A 12,849-nucleotide genomic window follows, 5' to 3' on the forward strand; every position below is an offset into this window, starting at 1 on the left:
GGGTTTCTTTCTTACCTTTCGCATTTAAATCAAGCAAGATTGAAATTGGTTGCCATTATGTCCATGTGGAAATGATATATGGATTTTTTTGATAGATTCAACTTTAGGTTAGGTCAGGCCGGCAAGCAGAGGTTTCTCAAGGAGAGTGGCATGGACAGTAATTATTCGTTGTTGATTAAACTTCAACACTATAAACCAGAAACACTGTCTATTCAGCTCGATGAATGGTTCCTCAAGTTGGCAAGAATACTCATCGTTCACTGCCTGCAGCTGAGAGATTTTTGTTTTCTTCAATTAATCTGAAAGCCCTGTGGACTTTTTGGAGACATGTTAATATCCAAGCCATATGGAGAAACGAGGTGGTGATCATTTGCTAGGGTTAATGGCTGGAGAGGACTTTACAAAGATCTTCTCTGGTATGATTGGCTAAAAGAGGCTTCTGAGCACCAACATAAGATCTTGCTTACCTTCAAAGTCTTAAAGTTCAAGCAGGATATTAATGAGCTCTAATTTTTGTTAAGTTATTGCTCACTTCTCTTCTTCTCCTTCTCTGTACTCTATTCATTACCGTAATGGAGTACATTGGGCCCTGCCTCTCTTTTTTTTTTAACCCAAAGAATACGTGTCAAGGTAGCGGAAGTTTCGGTCTAGTTGCAGCTAGTATTATTCCACGGATTTGGTTTGGTATGATTTGGTTGGGTTTGTTTGCACAGGGTCTCGTCAACAAATGTGCTTCTGGTCAAGTTGGGATGAATCAGGTCCGGTTAAGTTAGGCCAAGTTGGGTCTACTTGCTCTACGTTGGCCCAGTGTCATATGATACGTCTTTTTCGAGCCTGACTCGATTACTTCTCGTTGCCTGGGAATCTCTTTTATGGGGACAAACTATTGATCGCATTACACCCCTATCGTGGCAAAGAGAAAAAGTAGTAGAACTTTAATAAAAGAAAAAAGATCATTACATCAACTAAGAGTGACATAATTGTACCAAAGGAGGAAATAAACTAATAAAAATGGTGGAAAAGGTTCCTACCTACCTTGATTGGTTCTTCCACGGGCCTTAGAAAAGTAAATTATCATAACTAATTGGAGAGACCGGTCTCTGTCTTAAATACTCAAAAGAATTAGTAAATTGTCCATTCAGGAACCTTCTCTCGCCCAAGATTTTTCTTTTGCTGAAGCTGGATGCAGACTATTTCTTCATAGCATGAATTTACTATTTTTTTATGCCAATAATCTCAACTTGATATGACATTAATTCTATTTAATTTATTTATTTTTATCTTATAAACAGTGTTCTTTTGATCTCTAATCCAAACAGCCAATGGCTATGTAGGTTGCTAAAGGTGATCGTACCAGTAGCGGATACCATGTGAACCGCATATTATTTGAATCAAAATCATGTATCATCAAACGAAAGTTTCATTGCTTTTGACTTTTGGTAGAAAGTCACCGACAATTTGAGAGAAAAGATGCCTTTGTGACCATGACATTAAAAAATGGGAAGAGTTTTAGAACCGGGGTGTCGGTGTAACGTAGAAAGGGGAGGTGTGTCTCGCTGGGACTTGGTATACGCTAAGACCAAGTTTGGAGAAGGAAACATGGGGGTTTTGTCTGATCAGAAAAAGCTATAACTTTTTTTTTATATTATCGGATATTTCTTTCTCCTGAATTGATCCATGGCGCATTGCATATGATCCGAATTCTAAACTGCTTCAAATGATCGAAGATATTTCTTTCCTCAACATAATCCATGCTTAAATTTGCATGAGCAGGAGAGAAATGATGATGATTGCTATATCCATGCTTAAATTCTATTGAATTTGAGTATATCATACTAGAGCCATATATTCAGGATATCTTTCTAGCTCTTGACCCAAATTATGCTATGTTTTCTCGATTTTGTGGTCGTTCAGCACACTCACATACCTTGCATGCTTGTTTCCATGGAAAGGGTTCCCCATTTCCATGTTAGGATCCAAAGCCTAGTCCTCTTTCAGAGAGTTACGATACCACCTACACTAAGTAAGCTATATCCTAAGTGAATCATTCAGTATTTTAAACATCATTGGAAGAGGCCCTTCAACCATTGTGGGGGGTGGGGGGAGACCGGTTGGTGAGAGATGGAGAATCTTATCTATTTAGAAAGCGTCAATCTTTTTATCATACGAAAGTGTCTTTATAGTTCCACTAATTATACCGCTTTAGAAAAAGAAGTCAAATGGTTACTTAATCCTGATCGTTGATATTATTAACATTAAAGAAAAATCTATGTTTCATGTACCCAATGCTATCTTAAGTTAACTGTAATTATGCTAGGTTGCTAGTGATGTTAGATAAACAAAATTAAAATATAACATATTATATATACACCATATATGTTGCGACAAGAAGGGAGAATAATGAAGCAAGAAAAAAAAAGAAACAAATAAAATTATACAATATTTATGTGGTTCGGTCTAGTAACCTACGTTTAAAGGTACAGACAATGCAAAAGTTCCACTATAAAAAAAAGATATTACAGAGCACAAAATTACCTCATAAAATCTGGCTCTCTAGTACATCTGATCTCTAGAATACTCGATCGCACTCTTTTCTTAAGGTTACAAGATATATATATATATATATATATATATATATATATATATATATATATATATATATATATAAAATAAAGTAAATCGATTTAAACTCAAACCAATATTCATACAATAACTGAGATAGGCCAATATAAACCGGTGTTGTGAATCAATGTGGATTTGAACTGGTATCCTAATTCGACTTTCTAGAACTGTTTTCTATAGGTTCTATTTTCTAGAACTTGCAAACTTAAGACGTATTCAACAATACACAAGTGGAAAAACTTGAATTTTATTATTAATCTTATGTCTTTGGCCATGATAAAAACTTTAGAAGCAGGTGAATTGGGCTATAAATCCCCAAAGGCAAATCTCGGAGTTAATAGAATACACTAGTTCAAAGATCTAGTTATTCTTCAGTACATAATATTTCAAGAAAGAAACTAATTTTTAGTCATCAGTGAAGAAAATGATGGACTTATGCATTATATAATTTGCTTTAGGTGTATAATATCCTATTTTCCATTCTTTAATACACAAGAAATGTATTAACTTTCTTTTATGATTTAAAAAAGAAGCAAATATGCTATATCAGATGCTATTATAGCTATAGATATTTGTACATTTTAAGAGTACTTACTTCATTAGAATACATAATCATAATCATAGAAGTAAATATTCCAAGTTCATCACTACTTAAGAAATTTTTTGTCATTTGTATTTTGAACATAAAAATATAGCAGAGTATTTATTTCCATTGTTTCTGTGAGCAAATATTGCATGAGATATCTGCTATCATTATCTTGTCGTTTGGTATATCTTTTTTCTCTTAAACTGAAAACTCCGGGCGTATTCTACCAGTAAAAAGAGGATGTTCATTTCTGAGCATTGGGTGTCATGGCATCAAAGAAGTCATGTATCTCGTAATGATTTAAGAAGATTTATTTATGTAACAAGCTGTTTTCTTAAAACTATTTATTTACTCTGTAAAGTTGTTGGCATGACATCAGTTCTTTTTTTCAAGCAAATTTATTTTTTTTGTAACTAATAATCTCGATCATACTTCTTAAAAGGGGAACACAAACTAATAATTCAACTATCACCATCATTTCTTTCATTAAAAAAATGATTACATTCAAAATAATCTTTTCCCCCTCTTGAATTCAGAACAAGCTTGCCCTCTTAACAAATCAGTCAGATCTTGCTGTTGGCAATCAGCATCACTGCTTCTTCCACCAATGACCTTCTGAGCAGGAATCCATGGACTCAGTCCATCACTCTGAACACGAAGTCTGAGAGGTGAGTTAAAAATTAGGTTGTGGGTAGTTGCATGGGTCGACCATACAGCCCCCCATCACTCATTTCATATATATGTATTATATATAAAGGCCTAAACTGATCATGAGGAGCACCAAGCATCCTTGTGGAAAGATTAAAAAAACATAGCTCTCCAAGCTCCACCACAAGCTGTTTAGGGTCCTCTGGTGTGCCTTTGGTAGCAATTCCCTGCAGGAAGTAGAAGACTATAGAGGAAGGCAGAACCAAGACATGGAGTACAAGTTCAAGTTGGCTAGAAACCTCAGCCGCTTCGAGCTGCAGAAGCTTGGCCTGATGGCAGTCGTCGGATGCTTTCTCCTCCTCTCGCCGACCATTCTCACAATGACTAAACCCTGCATGGATTCTTTCTCCAACTGTAAGTTCCTTAATCTCAGACACCTAATCCTTGACTATTGTCCTGTTCAGTAAAGCCTGCTTTCCCTTGATAATTGTTCACCACAGGTTCTATCCATATTAAATGCTTAATTAGTAAGTCTAGACTCCTATAACTTCAATCAGTTTGTCAGTAAATATAACGTTAGTCATTGAGTGCAAGGTACTCAATGGCTAGCTGAGATAGGAGATGAACCTATTTTCTTGTTTCTTAAAGCAATCGATGGTCAGATTTTTATGAAAACTGAACAGTTGTGACTGAAAACGATGCTAGCGGGTAGGTCGGCGAGTTCGATTCAAACGAGCAATATCAGTTTTTGCATGGCGCTGCAGAACCAGTTTGGTTTGGTTGATGATTTGCTCGATCTTGATCCAGTTCCATCTAAATCTGGGTAAAAATCTTGACGACTCAATTCAGCACAAATTATGTTGGTTGAGCAGGTTCAATGGTCTTAGTTTTCGGATCAGAAAACAGTGCCATTACTTCAGGAGGATCAAGTCGAAATTAGGCCTAAGTGAGGAACAATTCGACTCTGAACACTCGGGTATAACTGTATAAGAACTTTGTAGGCACAACGATTAATTCTGACAGTGGTGTCTAGATTGAGAACTAATCCAGCCAGTGTAATTTGTTGGTGAGTCATCCTATTTGTGGAGACCTATAGTTTGGAAACCTGCGGTCTAATTCTCACAGAATGCTTCAGTTTTTAACCCCCTCTATCCGTATCACAGGGATCAAGAACAAGACACTGGAGGATGACCCTGCATGCCATGAACAAGAAATGAGTTCATGTCGAAAGGGTACTAATAGTGCATCTCAGAAAGACGATCTCGCCGGCACAAAGCAACATGGTAAGTCCATGATCACCTCTTGCAACTCTACTCAGTGAGTTACATTTCGACGACAATGTTTGGTATAATCTAATGCACCTCACCTGTTAAAATGCAGGGAGGAATGATTCCAAGCTGGAGAGCAGGCCTACATGCGATGTCTCGGGTCCGAGGTCGATTGTCTGCGAAATGGATGGTGATGTAAGGATTCATGGGAATTCTTCCTCAGTTATATGGATTGCTTCCTCTAATACTTCTCGAAGAAATGAAGCATGGCAAAAGATTAAACCTTATGCTCGGAAAGGGGACATCACAGCATTGCACAGCGTGCGGGAATTGTCTTTAAGATTGATGAGCAGGCATGATGAAGCCCCTGATTGCACCGTCAACCACAGTGTTCCTGCTATCGTCTTCTCGACCGCAGGGTACGCCGGGAACATGTTCCATGACTTCTCCGACATGCTGATCCCTCTCTTCCTGACTTCTCACAGATACCATGGGGAGGTTCGATTTCTTATAACAAACATGAAGCCATGGTGGATAAGGAAGTATGGGCAAATGCTGAGGCATCTCTCATACTACAAAATCATCGATTTTGATGATGATGATGATGAAATCCATTGCTTCCCGCATGTGATCGTCGGTCTTCGATGTCACAAGGAGTTCAACATCGACCCCTCGAGGCCTCCGGCCGGGTACTCCATGGCCAACTTGACGCAGTTCATGAGGAGCTCATACTCTTTGGAGAGGGAGATGATAACCAAGGCCGGAGAGCACACCGGAAGGAAACCGAGGCTGCTGATAATATCGAGGAAGCGGACACGATCATTGACGAACACCAATCAGATAGTTGAGATGGCTGAAGAAGTGGGATATGAAGTTGTTGTCGTGGAGCCAAGCTTAGGGACGGACATGGCTGAATTTGCTCGGATAGTGAACTCCTGCGACGTGATGGTGGGTGTTCACGGGGCTGGGCTTGCGAATATGGTATTCCTTCCAAGGAATGCCGTCCTGATACAAATCGTTCCATGGGGGCAGCTGGGAGGAATAGCTAGATATGACTTTGGATGGTCTGCATCTAATGCTAGACTCAAGTATTTGCAGTACGAGATTAGTCTGGAGGAGAGCTCGCTAATGGAGCAGTATCCTCGCGACCACCCCATCATTAAGGACCCCCTCTCAGTCCACAAACAGGGATGGGGTGCTGTGAGGGATACGTTCTTGTACAAGCAGAATATAAGACTTGATGTAAGGAGGTTTAGGACTGTTCTATCAGAAGCTCTTGGGCATCTCCATCGATAAGATTATGGAAGCTTTTTAAAGGTTGACAATTTCAGATCTTTTCTTTCTTTTTTTCTTTTCTTTTTTTTTTTAAGAAAGAGACAATTATGAATCTTTAAGTCTATTCTTTCAGCATATGGTTTTCAGAAACTAGTTCATGAGTGTAATATGAGGTTAATATAATGCAATGTAATGTACAGAATGGTGTATTCTATGAGCAGAGCTTATGCATCAGGCATCTAAAACTCTAAGAATACAAGGGAATCCTGACTTGCGGGAAAGGATTAGTCGTTGGTTTTGCGCATCAAACATCATTAATGGAAGGTCAGAAACTTTGTTCTTATAAAAAGGAAGGAAGACAAAACAGAGGAGGAACATTTTTTGATTAGCTCTTAGCCCACTACGTCAACGCTTTCTAAATAAGTATTGTCGAATCAAGCAAGAAAAAGACCTGCCATACATCCTAATGAACGACTACTTATGCAACCACAGGGTATGCTTCCAAGAGCATGCAGAGTCCTCTCAAGTTGGAAAAGGTAAAGATGAAGATGTTCATTTCTAATGTTGTTTCGTTAAGATGATATTAGGCACATTTTGTCCAAATATACAGAACTTTGTCACTTTGAACTGACTATTTATTTTATGTAGCACGACTAATCTACTCGTTAGCTGTCCCATCTGCCTCTTCATAAAGGCAAGGAAAGGCAAATCGAGTTAGCCCTGATGCAAACAGGGGATGATAGATGAAAGAAGTTCAAGCACTGCTCGGTCCTTTCGATGACCTTTTGAATAAGGGTTTCATCGAACCAGGCTAACCCATAGAAGTGGAACAAAGACAAGTAGGTTTAGGTTTCTATGCAGCCCAGGTCCGACCAGAAAAAATTCGAGCTTCGAGCCCCAATTGAACTCCAAAATATCATTCAAGAGAAAGAGGGGTGGGGGAGGAAAGATAGGGCATAGTTTGAGGAGAGAGGGGTGAGAGAGAGAGAGAGAAGGGTGAGAAGAGAAAAGGGGGAGGGAGGGGTTTTTGCATAGTTGAGCAAATAGAGGGAAAATGTTCCCCACCGCCTTCATCTTCCCTTTCACCTCCCGCCACCAAAGCTGACGTTGGTCATTCGCATCGCACAAGAAACTCTAGGCATTGAGATCATCGGCAGTGGCCGATAGAGTTTAGGATGGTCTAGGGTTTACAGACAAAGGGGCGGAGGCGCCACCAGCATCAGGACTGGGGAAGCACTTCTCATAAGCTGTGGACATCTCCACATTCCTACCTACTGTACGGATATGCTCCCTATATACAAATTTTATGTCCGTATATTTATTATCTATCAATATTTAATTCCATAGAAAAATTTTATGTGGGTATAGAACCCATACGCTTGGTATTCCACATACATTTCTATGCCGAAGGATATCCACATAAAAGTTTATGTGCAAGATCGATTTTTGGAATACGTTATCCGCATATCTTTCTCCATGGGGTTTCGCTGCCGCATAAGAATTTTATGCACGGATAACAGCCACGTCATACGCATCACACTTTGATAAAGAGAGAGGAGAGACCGGAGAGGGGAGAGAGAACGGAGGCTTCAGGCCCATCATGAAATATTCTTGGGACCATGCCTAGCCCGGAGCCCAACCCAAACAACCTGACCGAGCCCGGCCCGAAGCCAGCCTGGCTCAACAGGCCTCGGGCCTGGGCCCCTATCCGCCTACAAATCCATGACGCCACGCAGCCTGGCCTGCATTGCATGTGGGTTCGATACATAGTCAGAACTCGAAAATACCGAGCCAACATCAACATGGGCCAAGTATAACCTATCCGAACCCACCAGAAAATATACTCCTCGATCACCAGCTTATCAATATTCAAGTAGAAATTGAGAGGTGGTTCCAAGAATCGTGCGAAGGTTTTGGGCTGTCGTTGTAAAACATCCGAGAGTTTCCAAGCATAAAAAGAGAGACACAGAGCAAGAAACTTGAGGTCCCCAACCTAATTTGTACTTCCTGGTTCCCCCCCGAACAAAGACAAAGCCAACAAAGGCAAAGCCATGACCTTCTTTGTCTTTCCTCCTAATACGACCCTTAAAGGTGATTATCCTTAGGCCCTTTTTCGTCTTCAGCTCCAGTCCCAACAAAGAAAAGCCTTTCTTTTCCTCCTCCGGCCTTGGAAAATCCAGAAAAAAAAAGAACTGCTTGTCTCCTGGCGTAACAACTCAAGGATCGATCTATGGAGCGGTCCGCCGACTTAAGATTCTTGGCAGACGACTATATAAGCAATGCAATGCCATGAATTCTCGTTTCCTTCTTAGAAAAAAGCACTCTTTGTTTCCACTTCCCTCCTCTCAATACCTTCATGCAACGACAGCAACAATCCTAAACACCATGGCGTCCCAGTCCTATGCCTTCTTCCACCCACCCAAGTGTTCCGCCGCAAGAGAGGATGGCCCTAGAAACAATAATCCAAACAAAGGCAGCTCCATCAAAATAAATGGCACGTCCGCTGCCATTGCAGCCAATATCGCCTGCCCAGCCTTCCCCTCTCCTGCCTCTGTGACCAAGAGCATCCCTATAAAAGAGAATCGGCAGAATACACCGACGGAGAAGCAGACAGTGGATGCTTTTAGACAGGGCCTCATCATCGAAGGCGGCGTCAGGTACAGGCAGACCCTAGTCATCCGATCGTATGAGGTTGGCCCTGATAAGACGGCCACGTTGGAGGCCATACTCAATCTTCTTCAGGTAAATACCACGATGTGACCGTAGTACCATTTTGTTAGTAACACATGGAAGAGCACTTCAAACTCTTTCGGGCTCCTTCGGTTCATAGAATTTTTTTTCTTCTAAAAGTTGATTTCTTGATATATAATGTTTAAAAAAGTAGCTTTTACATAATAACTTGAGAATCTGTTTTTTTGAAGAAAAAAAATGTACAAAATATATGTTATGTTCTTAACCAAAAAAAAAAATCTTATCTCATTCTATTTAAAAGCTGAAAAATATTTTTGAAAAAAAATTATCTCAATTTCTAGCTGTCGAAAAATCTTATTTTTATGAGAAAGTTACTTTCTCATTTCTTTTTTAAAAAAATTCCAACCAAACATAAGTTATTTCTCCAATTGATCACAGTTTCCCTCCTCCTCTTTCTGCAAATTAAACAAGTCCTTCGAGCATGAGTAAGAGCAGAGCTATGCGCCAAACCATTTCTCAAATTTTTCATTGACCACAGTTTCACTCTTCCTCTTCTTGCAAATCAAACGAGTCCTTCGAGCGTGAGCAAGAAGCAAAGCTATATATCAAACCAAATAAACATAGTAACCCCATGATAAGCTTTAATCTGCTCCATGATCTTAACTCCCACCAATCTGTACATATGAATAAATCTCATAGTTCATGATCAGTTTTTTGCCTTCATTGCTTTCCATAATGAAGGAAACTGCTCTGAATCATGTCTGGATGTCGGGTCTACTTGGTGATGGATTTGGAGCCACCCATGGTATGATTAGAAACAATCTCATATGGGTTGTCACCAGGATGCATGTCCAAGTCGATGAGTATCCCATCTGGTAATCTCTATTATTGTTCATCCTCCCATCTTTTTCTTCCTTCCTCTAGATGATAACTGACCAAGTATCCAATAGAGTAACTTCTGGATACTGTTCAACTGTGGACAGGGGGGAGGTGGTGGAGATTGACACATGGGTCGGGCGATCAGGAAAAAATGGAATGCGAAGAGACTGGCTAATTCAGAACCGCCTAACGGGACAAACATTTGCTCGAGCAACAAGGCATGATCTTTTTTCCTCTTCTCCTGTGACCTAGCTCACATGTTGCTATGGATGCGTTAATCTTATATATTGTGGATGAGCAGCACTTGGGTCATGATGAACCAACAGACAAGGCGCCTCTCTAAGATGCCAGAAGAGGTGAGAGATGAGATCTCACCATGGTTTATTGAAAGGTGTGCCATTAAAGAGGAAGTTCCTGAAAAGATCATCAAGCTAGATGATAGTGCAAAGTATGTGGACTCCAACTTGAAGGTACGCTATCTTTGTTTTTGGTGAAACCTTGGTTATACTTACTTCAGCACCTAGAGCTCCAACTGTGTAGCTCTAATTATAAAGAAGTGATTGTTCTCTATCCCTTTTCTCAGAGGTCGCTCGAAGTTAGATCATAAAAGCAAGAAGATGCAAGATTTGATACTAAATGTAATCTAAACATTACTTGATAACTTATTTAAATAGGTAGTTCAGCTGCAAAGAAATTAATGGTAACTAATTAACGGTAACTATGACACCCCAGCTTCAGTTTTTAAGTTCTGGTTTTATCCTTCAGATTTAGTTTAACATAGTTGCGAGAGTTTGTTCAAGGGGCAGCAAATAAAATTAGAAACTTAAACCTGTTCACAGCTTTCTGAGGTAAGAGCAGGATTTCGAAGAAATTCAGATCAAGGCTTTCATTATGGATTTTCTCAGTATCCTCAAGCATCCTATGTTTTTATGTCCAAAATATCATTTTCTTGTCTAGACAATATGTTTCCGATCCGATCTCATAGACTGTACTTATGGATTTTGTAGCCGAAGCGGAGTGATTTGGACATGAACCACCATGTGAATAATGTTAAGTATGTAAGATGGATGCTTGAGGTAAGGGTTATCAGCTTCATACCTGATTTTCCTCCATAGTGAAATACCTAACAAAAGCACATATACTGATTACTTATTTTCCTTATACCGATTGCTTATCTAATTTTCTTGTGATTGAGATGAATCGAAACTAATCTCAGTGGTTGTGTTCTACAGACTATTCCTGACATATTCTTGGAGAATCACGAATTGTCGAGTATCATACTAGAATATAGAAGGGAATGTGGTAGTTCTGACGTGGTGCAGTCGGTTTGCGAACCTGATGAAGATTCAATTCCAAGGGATGATAATATCAACATATTGACGGGATATTCATTGGCATCTGAGATTCTTGATGATTGCGGATTAGCTGGCACCTTCGACAAATGGCCAACAAGATATACCCATCTCCTCCAAATCGAAGGGAAGCAGAGAAATGAAGAGATTGTCAGGGGCAGGACTACATGGAGGAAAAAGCTATCAAATACTTTAACTTAGGCTTTAGTTGGGCATTGCTATATCATAAATAAAAGGTCGTGATTCTTGATGTTCTGTCACTTCATACCATTATTTCATGGCACAAGAGCTCACGTGGTGTGATCCTGAAGAAGTTTGTGAAGCGAAAATGCCTTCACAACTTTGATCCTAATAATAAACCATTAGCTCATGTGTAGTCGGTAATGTATCTTCTTCTTCTTTGCTTTTTTTCTTCTCATTCTACTATGTTCAGATGATTCGATTGGATGAAATATTTTATCGAAAGATGTGTAAAATTGAATAAGTGTTCCAAGTTGAGATGATCCAAAACTTGAAGTAGTGTCCATGGCATAATGCAGGCAATTTGAATACTTTTTCCTCTTTTATCCTTTATATCCATGCAAGAATTCTTTCATGTTCCTTTATACTAATCTATGGCATACACGACTTCATTCCTTTTTTTTTTAATTTTTGCATAAGTACATCTTATTTAGTACCTATGGCATTGAGGTTTTCAACCTATAATTGATGAGTAGGCTACTTTTGAGAAGCAAATTCAACCTCTATCTGCATTATCTATGCAAATTTTTAAGACAACATATCAGATAATCTTATGTCAACACCTAGGAAGAAGTTTCTTTAGCCATTACACAGGAGAGAACCTTCATTCTTGTAATCCCATTTCACAAATGGCTGCCCAAACTCATTTTCTACAATAAAGAACTACGGAATATCTTCTTCAAAATGAGTAGCTGAGCAAGAATCCTTATTTATCTTATTTACATCTAAGAATTGAAACAATTTTTTTATCGTGGATACAGCAAAACTCAACCTGACACCGATACAAATCCTAATTGCCCCCCATAATTTAAATAGGCTGAACAACTAAACACTCTCCATGATGTCCCTAGGTCTAAATCAATAATTCCTATCATGTCCAAAGCTTGCTTATCTTTTATACTTTTAATATTGAGCTGTCTTTACTGCAAAAATCAGAGAAAGAAAAAGAACTACGCTTGTTTATGGTATTGTAACATTCCTAGACGTTTGAAATTGAACTTTTTTCGAAGATATACATTCTTATTGAGGTGCATTCAGATGCCTATATTTCTTACTTTCCAATTGAAAGTAAACACCAATAGATAACTCTTTCACTATGAAAATATTAATTCTTTCGCTGAAAAAAAGAACACTTTTTTTCAAATACAAGAACATTAACTAAAAGGTTCAGCAAAATAAATATTATCAATAAAGTCTGTTTGTATAATCATCAAAATCAGGAGTTTTTTAATTGCACACCTCTAGAATGCCATATTTCATCCCAGAAATAAAATAAGCTACTTGTTTC

General features: G+C 39.0%; 1 protein-coding gene and 1 pseudogene across 3 annotated transcripts; both read left to right on the forward strand.

The window, feature by feature from the left end:
• The first annotated feature begins 3,631 nt into the window (after window positions 1–3,631).
• Window positions 3,632–6,748, forward strand: LOC103705636 (alpha-1,3-arabinosyltransferase XAT3-like). 2 transcript variants are annotated; one of them, XM_088703928.2, is made up of 4 exons: window positions 3,632–4,270; window positions 5,020–5,139; window positions 5,237–6,441; window positions 6,600–6,748. In XM_088703928.2, exons 1-3 carry the CDS (start codon window positions 4,126–4,128, stop codon window positions 6,418–6,420), a joined length of 1,449 nt encoding a protein of 482 aa, XP_088560054.2. In that variant the 5' UTR covers window positions 3,632–4,125; the 3' UTR covers window positions 6,421–6,441; window positions 6,600–6,748. The 2 variants fall into 2 exon arrangements, with proteins under 2 accessions (XP_088560054.2, XP_038981595.3); XM_039125667.3 differs by having other exon boundaries at window positions 3,633–4,270; window positions 5,237–6,619.
• Window positions 6,749–8,489: 1,741 nt separating this feature from the next.
• Window positions 8,490–10,221, forward strand: LOC149768705 (palmitoyl-acyl carrier protein thioesterase, chloroplastic pseudogene; annotated as a pseudogene). The gene is made up of 3 exons (XR_016396566.1): window positions 8,490–9,141; window positions 9,832–9,965; window positions 10,074–10,221. The product of XR_016396566.1 is annotated as a palmitoyl-acyl carrier protein thioesterase, chloroplastic pseudogene (transcript).
• The last annotated feature ends 2,628 nt before the right edge of the window (window positions 10,222–12,849 follow it).

This window comes from Phoenix dactylifera, chromosome 1 (genome assembly GCF_051530095.1).
Source record: "Phoenix dactylifera cultivar Ajwa chromosome 1, Ajwa_hap1_PhDact_Kaust_v1.1, whole genome shotgun sequence".
In the NCBI taxonomy this organism is placed as follows: Eukaryota; Viridiplantae; Streptophyta; class Magnoliopsida; order Arecales; family Arecaceae; genus Phoenix; species Phoenix dactylifera.